This window comes from Bos mutus, chromosome 6, assembly GCF_027580195.1.
Source record: "Bos mutus isolate GX-2022 chromosome 6, NWIPB_WYAK_1.1, whole genome shotgun sequence".
NCBI classification, from domain to species: Eukaryota; Metazoa; Chordata; class Mammalia; order Artiodactyla; family Bovidae; genus Bos; species Bos mutus.
Genome location: NC_091622.1, coordinates 102,864,514 through 102,885,568, shown reverse-complemented (window position 1 = coordinate 102,885,568; position 21,055 = coordinate 102,864,514). Strand labels below are relative to the sequence as shown.

The window sequence follows — 21,055 nt, the reverse complement described above, 5'->3', positions numbered from 1 at the left end:
GACAGAGAGAACCAAAAACCAAAGCCAAAATAGAGAGGACCTTTGGACAAAACTGTAACCACCTTTTCAAGATGAAATAACAATAGGGTGACAACCAGGTCTCCACTGTCCAACCTTATTCACTGAGAACTCCCCAATCTCCCTCCCAGGGGTGGAACGTGCCAGCAGCCCCTGGATGCCTCTAGCCCAGTGGGCCTGACATTGAGCAATCTATCACAAGGCCACCTTCCACATTGCCTAAAGGAATGTTATGGTCAGAGTCGGGAGGAAATCTCCTTTTTAGAAAATATGAATGAAAATGAAAGGATACCAACCCGAGTTCTTGGCTCACTGAAGTCATCAAGGCCACAGAATGAATGCTAGTGAGAAAAACAAAAAAAGGAACAAAAACTATAAAATAAGACCAAAAGAAAATGAGGAGGGGGGAAGAAAAGAAAGAAAGATGTAAGATATGTAGAATGGAATTCAATGACAGCATTTCACAAGAGCTAGGGCCCTGGGGTGGGTTTGGAAAGAGACACAGGAGGTCAGTGGGCTTTAGAAGCTGATTCCACCTGAGAAACCCATTCTGTGGGATTCCTTGCCCAGGGTGGGTTACCCCACAGAGTCTGCAAACATCTGGCTAATACAGACGGGGGAGAGGTACACCGTAGTGGAAGTGTTGGTCGCTCAGTCATGTCTGACTCTTTGTGACCCCGTGGACCGTGTAGCTTGCCAAGCTCCTCTGTCCATGGGGTTCTTCAGGCAAGAAGAAGGGCGTGGACTGACATTCCCAGACCAGGAATTTTTGGTGCTGGGGTGTGACTTTCTTGAAGAATGTGGCAGGATAGTATATATCCAGGAAGAACCCGCTGATGGTCATGGTTGATGGTCCCACCAAAGGCGGGGCATGACATGCATACAAAGATCAAGAAAGACTCCACCCAGGTCCCAGGTCACCCAGTCCCACCAGAAGACAAACAGAACCCCTCCCCCTCCCACATCCCTGCCAGGGCCCACTCTTCCAAGACATTGTTTAAAATCTTTTATGCCTCTGGTTTTTCTGCTTTAAAAAGAAAAAAATATCAGGAAAAAGAAGTGGCCCTAAAGGAGTAAAAAATTGTACAGATCAGTTTGAAAATAGAGATCTTCCTTAGCTTATTTACAACTTGATTTATTCAAAAAGAATTGCTGGTGATTCTTTTTGGAGATTAGGTTATGAGAAACATGTCTGAATATTATCTGAGGTGTCTGAAAATAATTCATTGTTTTTTTCCCCAAAACCTCAAGGTAATAGCTCCCCTAAATTGTTACTGAAAAAATGAACATCCAGACAGCCAACAAATTTTAAACACATTTTAGGATCACTGGAAGTTAAAGCTAGAAGGAACATTTAGAATCACCTAGCTCTTGATTTTCTACATAGGGAAACTGAACCCTGAGAATGGCGAGGTCCTTGCCGAGACCACCCTGTGGCATGTGGTGGGGAAAGAGTTCCTGACAGCTGACCACGGTGGCTGGAGTTATTTTCCACCAGCCCAGGCCAATAGTATCCTTGAAGTATCCTTGAGACCCCCTGGGCTGCTCCAGTCCATGGGGTCACAAAGAGTCCGACAGACTGAGCAGCTGATACTTTCACTTCAACTTATCCTTATGGCTTCCCAGGTGGCACTAGTGGAAAAGAATCTGCCTGCAATGCAGATTCTGGTTCAATCCCTGGGTTGGGAGGATACCCTGGAGACGGGAATGTCAGCCCACTCCAGTATTCTTGCCTGGAGAATCCCATGGACAGAGGAGCCTGGTGGGCTGCAGTCCATGGGGTCGCAAAGAGTCCGACACGACTGAGCGACTAACACTTTTGCTTTCACTGGCTGCTCAAAATAACCGCAGAATTGTATGGGGGCGGGGGGAGTGGTGAGCAGCTGTCTGATGGGGATTCTGCTGCTGCTTAGTTGCTTCAGTCGTGTCCGACCCTGTGCAACCCCATGGACCGTAGCTGCCAGGCTCCTCTGTCCATGGGGATTCTCCTGGCAAGAATACCAGAGTGGGTTGCCATGCCCTCCTTCAGGGAATCTTCCTGGCCCAGGGATCGAACTCGAGTCTCCTGCATTGCAGGCAGATTCTTTACAGCTGAGCCACCAGGGAAGCCGGATGGGGACTCTAGGGGTCTACTTAAACCAAATTCCTAAGGGGTTTCCAGGGCACTCAGGAAAATGGGCCCAGATCCTCCAGCCATTACCCTCTGCTGCCCCCGTGAGGACACTGCCGGTTGTGCAGGCTGGGAGGCCCTGGGGCTCCAGGTACAGTAGGGAAGACGCTAGGAAGGTGAGTTAATCTGTGTAAAAGCTGACTTTTAGGAAAGAAAACTGGTGTAGCATCTGAAGAGCTGCACTATCTCTTTGGGCCATTGTGTTTGATTCCCTCTAGAAAGAGTGGGCTGTCATCCCATTTGCAGACAACCGTGAATCTGCCCTCTGGTGGCTTTCGTGACTTTGGCCCTGCTCTGTCCATGGAATGAGTCAGACACCTGAAGCTCAGAAATATCCTTTCTCCATCTTCTTTTCCAGGGTGGCAGCACATCATCCTTAAAGCTTTTTTGACGCATGTTGTCCCCAGCAGACACCACCCCCAAAGTTGGGGTCAGAGTCCATCACCTATTCCCAAACATGAGCTTACCTCTACAACATAAAATGTGCAATTGTGGATTTTCTGTGTGAGTGTGTTTGTGTGTGTGTGTTAGTCCTTCAGTCACATCCAACTCTTCGTGACCCCATGGACTGTAGCCTGCCAGGCTCTCTGTCCATGGAATTTCCCAAGCAAGAATACTGGAGTGGGTAGCCAGTCCCTTCTCCAGGGGATCTTCCCGACAACCCAGGGATCAACCCAGGTCTCCCATATGGCAGGCAGATTCTTTACTGTCTAAGCCATCAGGGAAGTCTGGGTTTTCTACTCATCTATTACTCATCCTGCAAACATTTGATGATGCCCTATTTCATGGCAAGAACTGTCTTTGATAAAGAGATAAATAAAAGCTGGTCCCTGAACTCAAGGAAGTCCTGGCCACTGGGCAGACGAACAAGAAGTGGTAAGTGCCCTAACAAAGATGCCGCGTATATGGATTCATTTATCTGTCTGGACCAGCAGTATGTGGCGGGGGCGCTGGTAGGGTGACTGTGGGATCCCTGGAGACCCGGGTTATCCCTCCCCAGCTGTGGGATTGTGGACAGGTGTTTGAATCTTTCTCAGGCTCAGTGTCCTCACCCGTAAAGTGGGGACAACCATAGGGGCCAGTGGGACTGGGCATCAGCCTCACTTCCTGCTGGAAGGAAGAGACTTCCCTGAAGGGAAGAACACTCATTGGTTCTAGGCGTAAGTGTCATTTAAGGAGAATGAGTCCATGGAGAAAGTCACCTCACCCTTCCCAGTGAGGTAGTGTCAGAGGGGTTCAGACTTTCTTCCCTAGAAAAGTACTTATTTCTTGGACCGCCAGTACGGGGGACACGGGCAGAGAAGAGAGGGCTGAAGACAGAGCCTGTTCCTTAGGCTTCATGAAACTGACAGAAGAGAATACTCCACGTGAGCGGTTCATGGAAGACGCCAGGGGCTGGCACGAGCTCACACCACCTACCTTTTCCTCCAGTTCTTTTAGGTGTCGCTTCTGGATCTCCAGCTTATCCTCCAGTTCTCGCACTCTCTGCAACACATTAAGTTCTGTATCAGAAAAAGTAAATTTTCCAGGTTCAAATCTCACTCTTCATTGTTTGTCTAGTGTAGTGTGTTTAAGCAGCGACTCATTGGAAATGAGTCGGGAATGACTGAAGGCAAGAGGAGAAGAGGGCGGCAGAGGATGAGATGGTTAGATAGTATCACTGACTCCATGGACATGAGTTTGAGCAAACTCTGGGAGACAGTGGACGACAGGAAAGCCAGGCATGCTGCAGTCCATGGGGTCAAAGAGAGTCGGACATAACTTAGCAACTGAACAACAATAAGCTGCTTAACACACAAACAGTAAGTGGGCAACTTGACTCACTTTTATATGTTGAACAGCCTTGTCTCTCCACCCCCTGAATCAAGACTGAGGGCCTCTTCAGCACTCAGGAGGCTCCCTCAGGCCCCTACGTGACTCTATTCTGACCTCTCACTAAAAGTAGATTTTTGCCTGTTCTTGAAACGCATGGAAACAGATTGCACTCTTAAGGCAGGATCTTTTGAAAACATAAACATCAAGATCAGACCAAGACACGGACGTGCCTTTTGGGCAGGTCAATAAAGCTCATGGATTTGAAGCAGCACCAAATGACATGTCTAAGATTTATTTAGCTGGAGCCTGGGAGCAGGGGCAGAGGAGATGAGTGTTGATGGGGGCACCCAGGTTCTTAGAAGGTTTAAGGATGACAAACTGTCCCTGTGAGCCTGGGCCATTCCTGGTTTTAGCACTGAACGTCCAGAGTCTTGAGAAACTCATCAGTCCTGGGCCAACAGGGAGAGATGGCCACCTGCCTGGCTCTGCACCCACCGAATGCTCCCTGGGGTGCACACCCACCGGTGCTTTATCAATCTGTTCCTTCCAGTTCCACGCAGCGTTTCACCAGGAGGCCTGGCAGGTACGACCTCTTCCAGTTTGTCATGTGTCCAATAGCGCTTCATCACCTGACAGGGTTGATACGCCGGGACAGCTACTAGCCTTACCAGTCCTGAATGCAGACGGACACCTCATTCCTTGGGAAAAGGCTGTCGGACTGATGGCCAGGCAATTTACATCAGCCCGAATTAAGCTTGTAGACCCATCCTCAGGCCTGGAAAAACTTTCTGTCCAGATTCCTAAATTCAGATCAGCATCACCTGGAGGCCCTGTGGATCCCAGAGGCCCTGCCCCAGAGTTGCTGACCCATCAGTTCCAGGGTGGGGCCTGAGAAGCTGTGTTCCCCACAGATTCCCAGGTGATGGGGATGCTGCTGGTCTGGAGACCCTACTCTGAGAATCACCACTGTGGGCACATGTGCCCACTCAGCAGGTATGGCTCAATAGGCCCTGTGCCTACTCAGCAGGTATGGCTCAATAGGCCTAGGGCCTCAAGGGGTTTGTGGTCCATCAGGTTCAGACAATGGAACTACGCAAATACATGGATGATGCCCTGGATAAATACAGACATCACAGAGAAAGTCAAGTGGCGTAGGGAAAGGGAAGGGGTGTTATTTTATATGGGGGCTCAGGGAAGGGCAAGCTTGGCAGAGAGGTGAGGAGGGTAAGGAATTGAGGTGTGGGCTGGGGGGCCTGGAGGAGGCATAGAATCCAGCCCATGGTGGTTTTCCAGATGAGGAAAGGAGAAGGAATCCAGGCAGAAGGAATGAGATGTGTGTGCAGGGAGCTGGGGGTGCCAGGGGGCAGAGGGTCTGAATGTTCCAGTGAGAAGCTTTCTGGTGAGGAGCTTGAAGATTTAGGGGTGTCATGGGGAGTTTGCGAAGGGTTTTAAGTAGGGAAATGATGAGATTTTGATTTTGGAAAGATCACACTGGCAGCAAAATAGAGTGAATTGATAAAAAAAAGAAAGTGAAAGTCACTCAGTCATCTCTGACTCTTTGTGACCCCATGGACTGTACAGTCCATGGAATCCTCCAGGCCAGAATACTGGAGTGGGCAGCCTTTCCCTTCTCCAGGGGATCTTCCCAACCCAGGGATCAAAGCCAGGTGTCCTGCATTGCAGGCGGATTCTTTACCAGCTGAGCCACAAGGGAGGCCCGTTCAAAATGCTTAGAGTAAAGTTGGCAGAGTATGTGCTCCATAAAGGAGACTGGATATGTTTCTAACCTTCTTCCGCCTGAGGGAGACAGTGACCGCTCCTCAGGATCCCCTTGCAAGGCGGGGATCGTCTAAGAATGAGCACAAACTCAGCTAGACTCCGGTTTGGATCCCAGGCCCCAAATTTACCAGCTGGTGGGCTTTGGGGTGTCATGTAATCAGTTAATCTCTCTGTGGAATCCCTCTTCTGTAATAACTGCACTGTGACCCTGTGACTCTGGGGGTGAAATGGGCACCCAGGGAACAGTGCCTTGGAAATCACAGTGCCACATGGAGGGGGGGACAACCTCTTATAGTTTTCGAAGGGTTTGCAAAAATCTCCCAGGAACAACTTCTGGGCTTTGAAAATCAGTCTGAGTTCCTTTGTATCATTTTTTTAGATCCCACATACAAGTGATGTCATGTGGCATTTGTCTTTCTCTGAGTTACTTCAGACAGAGAGATATTACTTCTGTATAATAATCTCCAGGTCCATTCATGCTGCTGCAAATGGCATTATTTCATTCTTTTTAATGGCTGAGTATGAAACTCCAGTACTTTGGCCACCTCATGCGAAGAGTTGACTCATTGGAAAAGACTCTGATGCTGGGAGGGATTGGAGGCAGGAGGAGAAGGGGACGACAGAGGATGAGATGGCTGGATGGCATCACGGACTCGATGGAGTGAACTCCGGGAGTTGGTGATGGACAGGGAGGCCTGGCGTGCTGCAGTCCATGGGGTTGCAAAAAGTCGGACACAACTGAACAACTGAACTGAACTGAATTTGGTGAGCTGATCTGTAAAATAATGCCATTTGCAGCAGCATGGATGGACCTGGGGTCGCAAAGAGTCGGACACGACTGATCGAATGAACTGAACTGAACTGAATATTCCATTATATGTATGTACCACATCTTCTTTATCCATTCCTCTGTTGATGGACACTTAGGTTGCTGCCATGTCCTGGCTATTGTAAATAGTGCTGCCATGAACATTGGGGTGCATGTATCTTTTCAAAGTATGGTTTTCTATGGATACATGTCCAGAATCGGAATTGCTGGGTCATACGGTAATTCTATGTATAGTTTTTGAAGGAACTTCCACACTGTTGTTCATAGTGGCTGTACAATTTACATTCCCACCAACAATGGAGGAGGGTTCCCTTTTCTCCATCTCCTCCTCAGATTTATTGTTTATAGATTTTTTGACAATGGCCATTCTGACAAGTGTGAGGTGATACCTCATTGTAATTCTGATTTGCATGTGAGTCTGGGTGAACTCCGGGAGCTGGTGATGGACAGGGAGGCCTGGCATGCTGCGATTCATGGGGTCGCAAAGAGTCGGACACGACTGAGCGACTGAACTGAACTGAACTGAACTGAATAATTAGTGATGTTGAGCATCTTTTCATGTGCTCTTTGGCCATCTGTATGTCTTCTTTGGAGAAATGTCTATTTAGATCATTTGTCCATTTTTTGAACTTACTTACAAAACAGAGACAGACTCATGGACTTTGAAAACAAACTTATGGTTACCAAAGGGAAAAGTTGGGGTGGGAGGGATAAATGAGGAGTTTGAGATTAACATATGCATATGAAATATATTATCAACAAAGACCTACTGTATAGCACAGGGAACTCTATTCGGCATTATGTAATAAATTATATAAGAAAAGAATCTGAAAAAAGTGGAAATATGTATATGTAAAACTGAATCACTTTGCTGTACTCCTGAAACTAATACAACAGTGTAAACCAACTATACCCCCAATATAAAGTAAAAGAAAAAAAAAAGATTAAGTGAAAAAATTATCTTTATCTAAAAAGAAATCAGCCTGAGAAGCTGACTCTCATTCTAGTCTTTCATGACTTTTTAAAAAAATAACCAGGGTCAGCCTCTCACCTGGTTATGGGAGGCTGGAAGGGGCAGTGTTCAAAAGAGTCTTGCCATCACATCCCAGCTCTGCCACTTCCTGGCTATGTCTTTGGGCAAGTTGCTTACCCTCTTTGAGCCTCACTCATTTCACCTGTGAAACTGCATCAATGGCCCCCACTCAGAGGGTTGGTGTGACCCTCAATGAACCAACATTTATGGAGCCTCCTCTAAGTGCCAGCACTGGTCTGTCTCCCTGCTCTGGAATATAAGCCTCAAGAGGGCAAGCCCTGTGTCCCCAGCCCAGAGAACAGTGCCTGGCATGCAAATGTCAGAAAAGTTACAAATGGAAACAGTGTGACATGGAGCAGGAAAAGCTGGTGAGAAAAGCAGCTGATGCATTTGTAGAGGTGAGCACCGGGCCCAGGGGTGTCAGGATGTCAGGTTATGCAACCTAGGCTTCATCCTCTGGGAACTGGGGAGCCAGGGTGGGTCTTTGGGGAAGGGTGGTGCTACGCTGTGTTAGGAAGCCTTCTGGGGTGCAGTGGATAGATTGGCTGGGACAGAGGTTGTGCGGTTGGGGAGGGATAGGACAAAGCAAGCTGGCATGAGTGGATTAACTCCAATCTGCACTACAGCAGAACATGGTGTAAATGTGCCAAATGAGTCTGTTGGGAAAGGGGCCATGTGCTGATTGATTTTTTGCCCTCTACATCCACTTTTCCCCTTAGTTAACAGTGCTTGAAAAATAAAACGTCCATAGGAGTCACACTGGTGACGTCACTGCATCCCATGGGCTAGATGCAGGCAAGACAGACCGCTGCAGCCCATGGCAAACTCGGATGTGTCCTGGTCAAATCAGGCATCCGGTGCCCCAGGCTGGGTCAGATACGGCCGAGTGCTGCCAGAGGCCCTGACGGTGCTGTGCTGTGTTTTGTCGTGTGTTATATGTGCTATATTGTGTCGTGCTCTGAAAGTTGTGTGTTGTATGTGTTGTGTGTGCTGCAGCTCCAGGTGCTCAGCCAACACCTAGCAGGTGCCAGACATCAGACCGGCTCAGGGGCCACGCCCATCAGAGGCGGGTCGCTCAGGAGCCACGCCCATCAGAGCTGGCTAGCTCAGTAGCTGGCGAGCATATCACAGCAGCACAGGAGCCCAGGGGCTCCTGCAGGGGCTGCCCGGAGTCCCTTCGCCCAAATCAAGAATGGAATGAAGAGCTCGAGTTCATACCTCCAGTTACCCTTTCGCCTTTGGTCACGACCCTTTCACTCCTCAACCAAATGCAGTCAGCTGTGCCTGCCCCGCCCCCGCACCCCTTTTTCTGCACTCAATGGGAATCCTCGCTTCTTAGTCCTAACCGGGGCCTCTGCTGCCTCGGACAGAAGGCACTTCTCCACCGGCTCCTTCTTCCAATTCTCTGTCTCCCTCTCCTTCGGTGCCATCGATTCCCAGTGGTTATCTAGATCCTTCCTCACTGGCAGGATTCCTTATTAGCTGTTGAGCCTTCAGGCACATGAGTTAACCTTCCTGAGTCTCAGCTTTCGCATCAGGGAAACGGAAGTAATCGTCCCACCCGCAGGAGTGCCATGGGGTAAGAGATCTAAAGCAGTGAGCCTCCAAGGTCTGCCAGACCCTGGGGCCGCCTCAGCTCCAGCAGCACGACGGGTCCTGGGAACCAGGCCCCCGTGTGCTCAGCAGCACAAGAGGCTCACACAGGACGTCGCACACACTTAGGAATACCAAAGTAAACCGGCCAGCCGGCGCCCCTTGTTACAAGAACCTGAGTTTAAACAGAAGACGGATGCTGGAGGAAGCGGGGACGCCTCGCTTTGGTTTGTGTTATCATTTAGCAGGGTGGGAACCTTGTTCAAATGTATGATTAGAAACAGTGGGCGGTATAGTGTGCCCGTGAGCAACCCCCCCTCCATCACTGAGGGTTCGCCGGGCTATGAGGGCGTCCACGGGAAGACACCCCCACTTCACGGAAACCTGCTTTACGGCCAGCTCTCCAGCGAATGGGCCCTCAGAGGTGTCAGTGTTCCGACAGCGGGCAGGAGGGGTGGAGAAGTGGAGACGATGGACAGAGGTGCCCGGCGGGGCGCCTGCTCCTACCTGCCAGGTCCTTGTCACTACCTGCTGGGCCCTCCCCCTACCTGCCTGCCCCTTCCCCTCCCTGCTGGGTCCCTCCCCTTACATGCCCATCCCCACCCCTACCTACTGACCCCTCCCCCTACCTGCTGGCCCCTCCCCCTCCCTGCCGGCCCGTCTCCCTACCAACTGGGCCTTCCCCTCCCTGCCGGCCCCTGCCCCTCCCTGCCTGTCTTTTGCCTTACCTGTCGGCCCCTCCCCCATCTGCTGGGCCCCTCCCCCTACCAGTCCTTCCCCCACTTGCCTGCCCCACCCCTACCAGCTAGGCCCCTCCCCCTGCCGGCCCCTCCCCTACCTGCTGGGCCTGCTGCAGCAGCTCCATGCGCTCCCGCAGGATCTGACTGTCGAACTCCCGGCTCTGCCGCAGGATCTGCCGGCGCAGCTTCTCCACGGCGGCCTGCAGGTCCTCCCGCTGGCCCTCGCTCAGCGCCTCGCTGGCCCTCCGCCCCGGCTCCTGTTGCAGCGCATCGTACAGCGTGGCCTCCAGCTCCTGGATTTTCTGAGCGACCCACATGACACAGACAGTGGGAGGTCACAAGGTGGGGGCGGCAGGAAACCCCAGGACACTGCAGCTGAGCGAGGCTGAGCTGGGGGATCTTGGGCGGGGTGGGGAGGCATGCAGCGGGCAGAGCAGAGCGGGGTGGGGTGAGGGAGCCCCTTCCAGTTCCCTGCACACAGTTTTGAGAACATGTCTTACTCTATTCAATCAAGATGCTCTGCTCTCCACAGATAAAGAAAAAATAGTCATAATCCCTTCTTAAAATATCTGATTCAAAGAGAGGTTTGATTGGACTCGTCTTTATTTTTATCCTTGGCTTCCAATTTACTGTCTCCAGCTTGGGAAACAAATCTCTTTTATCTGGAGTAGCGTGGGAAAATGTGTTCCAAATTGCAGGCACTTGGCATTCAGCTGGCTCATTAGAAAAGCGATTTCAACCCCAAGCAACTGGGGGCAATGTCCTCATTGCTCCCTCCTCCCCGCAAAAAGCAAGACTCCCTTGGTTAGCGAAGCACATAAGAGATTAGTAGCCAATGGAGGGGATCTTTGTGAAAGCTCGGAGTTTTCATCCTGAGAGGAAGTTACTTCTTTTCAACTTCACGGTGAGACACTTAAATACAGTTACCTTATAGGAATACCTAAGGATGAAAGAGAGAAAGCAGTATTTCCTTCTCTTTTCCCCTAAATCCCCACCTGAATCTCTTGCTAGGAGCAGCTCCTTGTTTTCCCAAGATGCTACCGGCCAACAACCAGTTTTAATGGAAACTGCCAGGAAGAGGCAGGAAGTGGTATGAAGCAGGGGGTCAACACAGGTAGCCCTCTGTGCCTGTGGCCATCTACTCCTGTAGCCTCCCCCGTTTCAGCACAGCTGTGCTAACTCTGCAAGGGAATTCCAGGCCCACCAGACCAATTTTAGCCAATAGGCATTGGCTTCCTCTCTCCCAATTCCAGCGATCACCCCAGGAAACTAGAAGGTGGGAATGTGTCCACTGACACAGCCAAGGGGTCCCCATGGAGTGGGAGCTTGCCTGTGCCTGCTGGCTGCCCCCCTTCAGCAGCCGAACTCCTAGGAGACCCCCAAGTGGCCAGTTTCCAGCCAGGATCTCACCATCCAATTCCGGAAGCTTCACTGTGGCCCTGTGCCATCTCACTCTGCACGATGACAAAGGAACACAGGTGTGCGTCTGGCACCTGCTCTCCTCGCTTCTGCCTGGGCACATGGCACTGCCACCCTCGGGAGCATTTTACTTCCCTGACTCTTCAGGTCAGCCTCACACTGATCACAGCTCCAACCTCAACATGTGCCTGAAATCCCACTCGAGGCTTTGGAATAGTCTTTTTCCTTTTTTTTTTTTTGATGTGGATCATTTTTAAAGTCTTTATTAAGTTTGTCATAATTTTGCCCCCGTGGTTTTTCTAGTTTTCTGGCCTTGAGGCATATGGGATCTTAGCCCCCTGACCAGGGATAGAACCCACACCCCCTCCATTAAAAGGCGAAGTCTTAACCACTGGACCACCAGAGAAGCTCCTGGAATGTTCTTCAGGTAAGAATGTTGCTTCTACCCAGCAACAGGATCAGCCTGCCCAGGGGTCTCCTCTGCAGAACCAGGACTCGGGTTCTCAGGGTCCCCCAGGGCCTTTCTGCACACAGCACTTTGACAGCCAAGGGTGGACACCGAGTTTCCCAGAGTGTGCTGGGGAACACCAGCCTTGCAAGATGTCCCTTGAGAAGAGGGCCCAAGAACCTGTGAACTTGACATATGACTTCCTCTGTTCCTCTTGGAGTCTCAGCCCATCCTTAAGCATATTAAGGAGCCAGAGGTCAACAAAATTACTCTCCCTCTTTTTTTCTGGCCACAGGTTTTCTTGTTATCCCCTGAAATAGTATTCCTAGGAACTTACTGGGGAAGCCCAGGGGAGCACAGAGATGGTGTACAATGCAGCAAGAAAGGGTATTTGCAAAAGGATGGAATCAAGATAGAATAGATAGATAGAATCAAGGAAAACCCAAAAAAGCGAAAGAGAGGGAGAAAAGAATGAACATGGTCTCATTTTTCAGTTGCTCTGACCACCATTACAACATTGTATGCCCAGAAATGACAATCGAGAGGAAAACACCTTGTCTTGATGAGGCTGAAACCTTCCCGACCTTCACCATCTGCGGCTCCCTGCCCTGGGGTTTCAAGCCTCCGGAGCCTGGACATGAAGGGTCAAGGGTCAAGAGGAGGCTGACCAGCCTTCACGTCCAGAATGTCCTGCCTGTGCTAAGCCCAGCCTCCTGCTCTCTGTCTTTATGGAAGTGGGGATTGCAAGTTAATGTTTAGTTATTGATTCTGCATTTGTTAGGTGGAAACCCTCTTTGTCAAAAGATTTAGCTACAAATGATCTAGGCAAAGTCTTGCTCCAGATATTGCTATTCACTGCTTCTTCCTGAAAAAGCAGCCTTGAGCTCAGAGTTCTCTCTGACGTGGGGAACATCCGGGAAACGCCCCCTCAAAGCCATATGACCTATGAACCTGAGCGTGGTCCCTCCTCACACTCATCACCTGGAAGCCCACAACTGGTTCTGTGACCCAGGCTTGATGTTGCACAGAACCTCATGACAAATAATTCTTGTTCTGATGATCACCTGCCCTCCACTCACTGCTTTACCTCTGTGTTTTGTTTTTAAAAAGATAGTTTTGCCACGCCATGCAGCATGTGGGATCTTAGTTCCCCAATCAGGGATCGAAATCCATGCCCCTGCAGTGCAAGCATGAGTCTTAACCACTGAATTGCCTGGCAAGTCCCACTTCTGTGTTCCTTTGTGAGCGTCTCTTTTTGCTACTTATGGGAAAACTTGCTTTGGGCTTTAAGCATGTAAATAAATATTAATAAAAATATTAATAAGCAGAAAGTTTCTTTTCCTTCATTTCAAATGGTTACTAGAACTGAGTGTGTGTGCTGAGTCGTTCAGTGGTGTCCAACTCTTTGCGACCCAGTGGACTGTAGCCTGCCAGGCTTCTCTGGCCATGGGGATTCTCCAGGCAAGAATACTGGAGTGGGTTGCCATGCCCTCCTCCAGGGGATCTTCCCAACCCAGGGATCGAACCCAGGTCTCCCACATTGCAGGCAGATTCTTTACTGTCTGAGCCACCAGGGAAGCCCAGAACTGAATAAGTATGAATAAGTATGCCCAGAGAAAATGATCAAGTTAAGTAAATATTTTGGAAAAATCATGACTGACTTGGAAAAAGTGACCATTTATCTGTACAGTTGTTCAGGTTGAAACCAAAACGTGGAGGTGGCATTGGGATCTTGCCCACTCAGCACCGCACGGACCCCACATTCGCCATCAGCCCCCAAGGGAGAGCAGCCTGTAGTGCTAAGTCTAAAGAACCAGAACATCCAACCCACTTCCGGTCCTACCAGGTAAGCCTGGTCGAGGGCCTGCTTCCTGTAGTCCAGCTCCTCCTCCAGGTAGCCCTTCTGCCTGCTGAACAGATCCTGAAAAAGAGGAGGTGCCCAAGGTCAAGATCAGCACAAGGACCCATCACCAGGCAGCTCTTCAGAGCCAGCCTACTCACACTCGCTAAAGAGTGAGTCAGTCCCACTGAGGTGGGGACCCATCAGGTGCTCAGGTGAGAAGGGGTGTCAGGTCTGCCCTGGTCGCTCCTGTGTGAACCCCCAGAAGGAGCCTCCCAGGCCCAGGAACCTCCATCAAGCCTCTCCCCACACCCCCAGCTTCCTTCCTCTTGGGTGCCTGGCCTGGTTCCCCAAGCCCAGGTTGTAGGAATCCCTCTGAAGACTATCTCAATAGTTCTCTGATGTGGCTCTTTCTCCCCCAACCAGCAGCATCACCCACCTCCTGGGTACTCTCCCTGCTGGACATGTCCTCCCCACCCTCCATCACTCAGTCCCCCCAAGCATGAGTTCTCCAGAACTGACTGGAGGGTTTCAGGGTTAGAGCTCAGCTGTTGCAGCCACTTGGTTTTGCAGAGGAGGAAACAGAGGGCCAGAGAGGACCAGTGCCTTGTTCTAGATCCCACGGTTCACCGGTGATGGAGGCGGACTAGACACCCAAGCCTGGGGATTCAGCCCAGGGCTCTTCCCATGCCACACGCAGCTTCCAGGCCTCAGGCTCTTCCTTATTCCCCTCACTTCTACTTGGGGAAATTGGTCTTTGAAAGCTCAAGAACTATCTCTTCTGGGCAGCCTTCTCCAACGTCCCCAGACTGAGTATGACAGATCCTGCTCTATGCCCAGGGGCCCTGGTGAATAGCTACCATCACTGTTAATCAGGTGCCCACAGGTGCCAAGCACTGTGTGATAATGGGCTATGTGTCCAGCATTGCTCATCCCTCCAGCTCATCGAGATGGAAATAGAAAACCCCATTAGCCATAAGAAAAAGGAGGTCCAATGTGTCTCTCCCAAACTCATGTCCAGGAAGGGGCAAGCGAAGACTGGAGCCCCTTCTTTGTGTCTCCAGAACCCCTGGTCCATTTGCTTCCATACCACTGATCTGCCTCTCCTAAGGTTCTCATGCTGCACTGTGGCTGTCCGCTCCCATGCACATGTCCCCATGGGCTTTCGGGCTAGACCCTCAAGGCAGGGACCCTGCTATTCATTACTGAACCCCTAAAACTGTCATAGTTTCCAGGATCACAGAGGCTCCAAAAATATGTATCAAGTGAATAACTGAGTGAATGGATGATGACCACACAGGATAGGGATGAGAGCAAAAGCAAAATTTAGAAATGCATGCATATCAATACAAAACACACGTAAATCCTTCCCGGGAAATGACTTATCTGCGCTCTGTCAACCCCCTCTCTCCCAGGGTCGGGGCATGTCCTTTACCTTCTCCTTCTCCAAGTCTAGCATCTTCTGGGTCAGGGCCGCCTCCGTTCCCTCTATTTGCTTCAGCCACTGGAAAACAGCAGGGACAGAGGGCGCAGCTAGTGAGAACCAGTGCCCATCGTTGGGCCGCCCTCCTCGAGGAGGCTCCTGGCCCAGAGGGGTCCCCCCATATGTCCCATGGTGGTCCTTGAAATGGAATTTCATAGTCTGCACAGATGTTTCAGCTTCAACAGATGTTTGCTCAGGAATCATGGGTACACACGTGTGCATATGTACGTGAAGGTGGGTGTGAGGTGTGTGTCCAGGTCAGCCTGTATGTAGAGGAGGTGGTGGGTATGCACGATGGATCCGTGTGGAAGCCTGCAAGTGTGTGCCCTGAGAGCCCTCCAGGTGGGCAAGCGAGCCTCCCTGGGTTCTACCTTGCCGTGTACTGGCAGCTTCCCGCCTGGGACCTCACCCAGCCCCCTCATGACCACCCTGTGGAGAAGGCAGCGTCACTCCATGTTGCAGGTAAGGACACAGCAGCTGAATTAAGTCACTTGTCTAAGGTCACACAGGTGAGAAGTGGGGATTTTGTACCCTGCCCGCAGGTCTGCACCCCTACAGCTGCCCCCTGCAGCCACGTGGGGCATGTCTGAACAGCCAGGGGCACCATGGGGTGCAGGAATGAAGGGGGTTCTGACAAGCAGGCTGTGATGGCCTGAGAGAACCCGTGGGGGCACCTGCATGGGCTGGTAATGGGGGTGTGTCTGCCCCTCCTCAGGTCTGGGCTGGGGGTGAGCGGGCACAGGCAGCTGCCCCTTAAGTGTGGGCATGCAGGTGTCTCTTTACGAGGAGCGCACCTGAGAGCCAGGGGAGAGGTCCAGGTAACTGGGTGACACCCTGTGGAGAATGTTTTAGAGTGTCCAGGAGGGTCGGGTTTGACACCATGTATGAATATTCACCTCCTCGTTGCTAAAGCCCACAGACGAACTCCTTGCCATGGGGCCTGCCTGTTACTCGCCTGTGGACCGGCCCTGTCCCAACGCCTCAGACCCCTTGTCTCCTCGTTACTAAAGCCAACAGACAACCTCCCTGCCCTGGGGCCTGCCGGCCAAGCACCTGGGGACGGGCCCGTCCCGACACCCCAGACCCCTTGTCCTCCTCCTCCTCTGGACATGGCCGCCCCTCCAGGACTCTTGGGGCCCTCAGAGCCCCTGTCCTTGGTCATCCTCTCTCCTCGAGGGGTCCTCCTTCTGGGGTTCTCCCCTCCCTTATGGGTTCTCCCTCTTTGAAATGTCTCTGAAATGCCCCCTTTAATCCAAACATGTCTCCCACAGCCCAATTCCTTAAGCCCCAGAGAAAGGGCTCACTGGCCCACTTCCATAGGGAAGGGCCCCATCTCACCTTGACCCCGGAAGGAAAAGCTGAGAGCAGCCATAGCTCCTCCCCCTTCACTTCCCGTTGTTGGTTCTACCTCCTCTTGGTTCAAAACCCCGCCCACCACTCTCCATTGCCACCGCCCAAGGCAGGCCCCCCTCTCAGCCTCTAAGCTCGCGTCTTACCCCAAATCCCCTTCGGCCAGTGCCTTCCCTCAGAAACACTTAGCATCTACTTGTGGACCTTCCCTGCTCCCACTTAAAGCCCCCCAAGCTCCTGACAACGCTGGGGGAACAGCCCCGCTTTCCCTCACCTCAGGGCCTCTGCCCACCTCCTGTCTCTACCCGGAACGTCACCACTTCTCCCATCCCCAGCCTCCGCCTGGGGTCTTTATAGAGATAACACCTACTTAACCTGTGGACCTGTGTTAGGTGTCGCTTCCTCCAGGAAGGCTTCCCTGGTGGCTCATACGGTAATTTGCCCACAATGCGGGAGACCTGGGTTCGATCCCTGGGTCAGGAAGATCCCCTGGAGAAGGAAATAGCAACCCACTCCAGTGTTCTTGCCTGGAAAATTCCATGGACGGAGGAGCCTGGTGGGCTACGGTCCATGGGATCGCAAAGAGTCAGACACGACTGAGCGACTTCACTTTCTTTCTTTCTTTCCTCCAGGAAGCCTGCCCTGCTTCCTGAGTTTGTGCGGTCCGAGGCCTTCCACAGATTCCGGCACAGCACTCAGCTGACAGATTGCTGCTTCCCTTGTCCCACCACATGGGGTGTGCTCTGTTAAGTTTCCTCACCCAGCCCGGGGTCTGGCCTGAAGCAAGACCCTGACAGTCACTTCCTGAAGGAAGGGGGATACGGGGCTGAGAAAGTGTAGGGCGCCTGCTGGCTCCATAGCAGGAACAAGCCTGGATAAAGCTGCACCCACAGAGCCTCCCCCTAGAGTTCACGTTTGCTGGGCCCCCAAGGGTGGCTACAGAGGCAGCCTCGGGAGCAGGTGCCCAACGCAGCATTTCCTTAGACTAGGCTGAGCGGGTGTGCAGTGTCTTAGAAACTGGGAAACATATTTTTTACAAGAAATGAAAAAGACTTTCTTTGTACTATCCTAAGGCAAGCAGTCATAAAATGAATAAACTAAAATGGAAAAAGAGTCCAGTTTCGAATCCTTACAACAAGCTGCTCTTTGCTTTTATAGAACATGATGTCTAGTTTTTTTCTTATTGCTAAGAAAAAGGATTTGCTATGCACATTATGCATTAAAAAAAACTAAAAAATTTTGCTTTGTATATTAGCTGTGCTGTACTTAGTCGTGTCCAACTCTTTCTGACCCCATGGACGTAGCCTGCCAGGTTCCTCTGTCCATGGGGATTTTCCAGGCAAGAATATCGGAGTAGCCATGCTCTCCTCCAGGGGATCTTCCTGACCCAGGGATGGAACCCAAATCTCTCACATTGTAGGCAGATTCTTTACCGTCTGAACCAACAGGCCCAAGAATACTGGAGTGGGTAGCCTATCTCTTCTCCAGGGGATCTCCCTGACCCAAGAATAAAACCAGGGTCTCCTGCATTGCAGGCAGATTCTTTCCCAGCTGAGCTACTAGGGAAGCCCAAGAATATTGGAGTGGGTAGCCTATCCCTTCTCCAGGGGATATCCCTGACCCAGGAATCAAACCAGGGTCTCCTGCATTGCAGGCGATTCTTTACCAGCTGAGCTACTAGGGAAGCCCACTCACAACAGGCACACACACAGAAAAATTTGACAGGTCCTTTCCAGCCACTGGGGGAGTAAAGTCAGGACAGAAAGTGCTGGCCCTGGGCACCCGGGCATGTGAGGACACGGACTTCATATCAGAATCCCACCAGATGTCTATGGGGCCTCGCTCTGGGAGGGAACTTGGATGTTCAGGGTTGTGCCATCCTCCAGGAGGAAGAGACATGGGGACAGGGCACCTGCTGCCCCCAAAACCCTGAAGGAGAAGTGAACAGGGCACGAGGAGAGGGCCTCTCATGGGAGGCATGGCCAGTGCACCCCTCACCCAGTGGGTACTTTGCCCACCAGTGCAGGACTCTGGTCCCAGAGCCCAGGGGTGGGGAACTTCCTCCTCTAGGACCCAACCCTCCTTTCAGAGAAGGGTCCCAAGGCCTTGACTCTGGGCCAACTACTAGAAAACTTTCCTGTGGCCTAAGCCACCTTCTCCAGTCCGTTGTTCCCAGTGAGAGCCTGGATTTTTAAAAAGCGTCCATCTTTCTGACGGATTTGACCTGTGTGAGGAGTGATTTGTGATTGCTTGTATGCCGCGGACATCCCGTGTTCTCTGCTCAGCCTCTGTGTGGTGGTGGGCGGCAGGCAGCAAGGCAACACCCCTGATCTTGGACTCCGCTGACCAGAGGTGGGTCTGGCGGGTGCTGAGATGGGCCAGACCTTCCAGCAGGAGCAGGGCTTCCCCAGGTGGTGACGGGAGAAGGGCAAGCTGCCCAGGCAGGACCCCATTTGCACACCCAGGTGGCTCTGGTGTCCATCTGCCAATGCAGGGGACATAAGCGATATGGGTTTGATCCCTGTGTTGGGAAGATCCCCTGGAGGAGGAATGGCCACTGGGAGGAGAATCCCATGGACAGAGGAGCCTGGTGCGCTACAGTCCATGGGGTCACAAAGAGTCGGACACGACTGAAGTGACTTAGCACCTAGCACCAGCACCCCTAGGAATGCCTGGGGCCGTGCAAACTAGTTTGACTGGCACTTTGCTCACAGGCTATGAAAGGGATTTCGTGCTGTTAGAGAGAAAACTGAAGTGAACCTCAGTTTGGTCAGATACCAGAATTGAATGGCAATTTTCAAAATGACGTATGACTTGGTTGAGGGGGCTGGCTGAGGATGTCACTGGGGCTCTGGGTCCCACTGCCAGCTTTCCTACAGCACCTGTCAGCTCCAGGGTGTCCAGCTTGTCCCTGTTTCAGCATTGAAATCCCACATCCCAGGCAAACAGGACACTTGGGCACCCTGGCTGACTTGTAGGTGCTTCCAGGGGTCCCACTGACCCATTTTTCCTCTGGCTGTGCGCTCTCAGCGCCATTTCTCTCTGAGAGGGAGACACAGCACCTCCCAAGCACTGGGGCTTCAATCACAGACACGTAGCAGAGGAAATGAGAAATGTCCCTGAGAAAATGAGAGGACATCTGTCTCTAAGTCTAGTCTCCACGGACTGTCCCAAATGGGGAGCTGGGCCCCTCTCACTGGCACAGAGTCCAGTGCTGGTGCTTCTAAGCACCAGTCCTGAGTAGTGTGCCAACCCTGGGCACCATCACTCCTGCCGCCACCCCTGTGGGATTTCAGGGGGAGCTGCTAGGCAAGGGCGGCTGGCACAGGTCTCTGCATTTAGGAAGCAGAGCATGGTGCTGGCCGTCCAACTTGGGACTCTATGATCAGCGACCAGCAGGGGCTGCTATAGGTGGGCAAGGAGTGGGCGACAGGGTCAAAGTAGATAGCAGCCGCATGCCAGGCAGGCCCCGTGTTCACGGTGTACAAGGGATCTATGCCGCTCACCCTGCACAACTGTCGAGGAGCCCCAAGGGTCAGAGGCAGGGCCAAGGCTGTGAGTCTATAAAGACCTCTGTTTGCTGCATGTGGGGAGGAGTTTATTGAGAAGGGTCCGGGTGGGAGAATTTGGTACCTGGCAGAGGCTGTTCTTGGCAGGGCTGGGGACTCCAGACAGCCTGCCACCCTCCAAGAGGCTCGAGGGGGTAGAAGAGAGGGAGACTCCCTCCCCAGGCCCACTGCTCCAGCCCCACCCTGGTCCCTGGTGTTGCCTGCTCTTTGCTCACCATCCTTATACATGGATCAGTCACCTCTCAGTACCCAGCCTGGTCCCAGGTGCTTGGCAGCGGTGCCTGGTCCCAGTTAAAAGTGCCGTGTCCTGGAGTCCTGATGTTCACCAGCAAGGCTCAGGGATCAGGGAGATGGAGGGGCCGGCCTGCAGCAGCCCCTGCCGTTAGCGGGTGTGGAGCTGAGAGCCAGCCTGGGAGGGGCCCCTGGGGAACCAGAAGGGAGCCCTGGGCACATCCTCCAGGCAAGCTGGGTAGTGCATGTTGGAATGAACATGGTATAAACTGAAAGCGCTTGCCGGCTTCTCTCCATGACCCCCAGGAGGCTACACTGTCACATTTGGCCCTCCTGCTGAGAGGATATTTTCGGAATGCACTCCATGTCCCTGTCACCTACCATCACCTGCATCTGAGGGGCCAACAGCCAGCCAGGTGTGAGTCCTCCTCACCCCCGCTCACCTGAGAATGCAGACTCAGCCGGGTGACTGAGACAGTGACGTGGGCATCGCCACTTACCAGCTGTGTGACCTCAGCAAGGCTTTGCCGTAAGTCTGTTGCCAACATTTAGGGCCCTGTGCACAGGGAAGGCTGGACAGGTTCTCAGGGGCAAAAAAAAAAAAAAAAAACTATTTACATTTTAAATGTCCTCCAAGATTCTGGAAGGAATCCTGATTAAAATCATTAAGACTTCATCACTATAAAAATAGCATTTTAAAATTTAACTCACGTTTACAAGAAAAAGATCCACAGACAA

The 21,055-nt window shown here is 51.9% G+C and overlaps 1 protein-coding gene across 1 annotated transcript in view; it reads right to left on the bottom strand.

Moving 5' to 3' along the window:
• Positions 1–339: 339 nt before the first annotated feature.
• The window catches only part of JAKMIP1 (janus kinase and microtubule interacting protein 1), a 153,636-nt gene continuing 132,920 nt past the window's right edge, over positions 340–21,055 (bottom strand). The window contains exons 17-21 of the mRNA XM_070371875.1: positions 15,120–15,188; positions 13,688–13,765; positions 10,076–10,279; positions 3,608–3,673; positions 340–390 (exon numbers count right to left, since the gene is read on the bottom strand). Coding sequence (XP_070227976.1) covers positions 340–390; positions 3,608–3,673; positions 10,076–10,279; positions 13,688–13,765; positions 15,120–15,188 — 468 coding nt within the window. The remainder of the gene's footprint in view (positions 391–3,607; positions 3,674–10,075; positions 10,280–13,687; positions 13,766–15,119; positions 15,189–21,055) is intronic.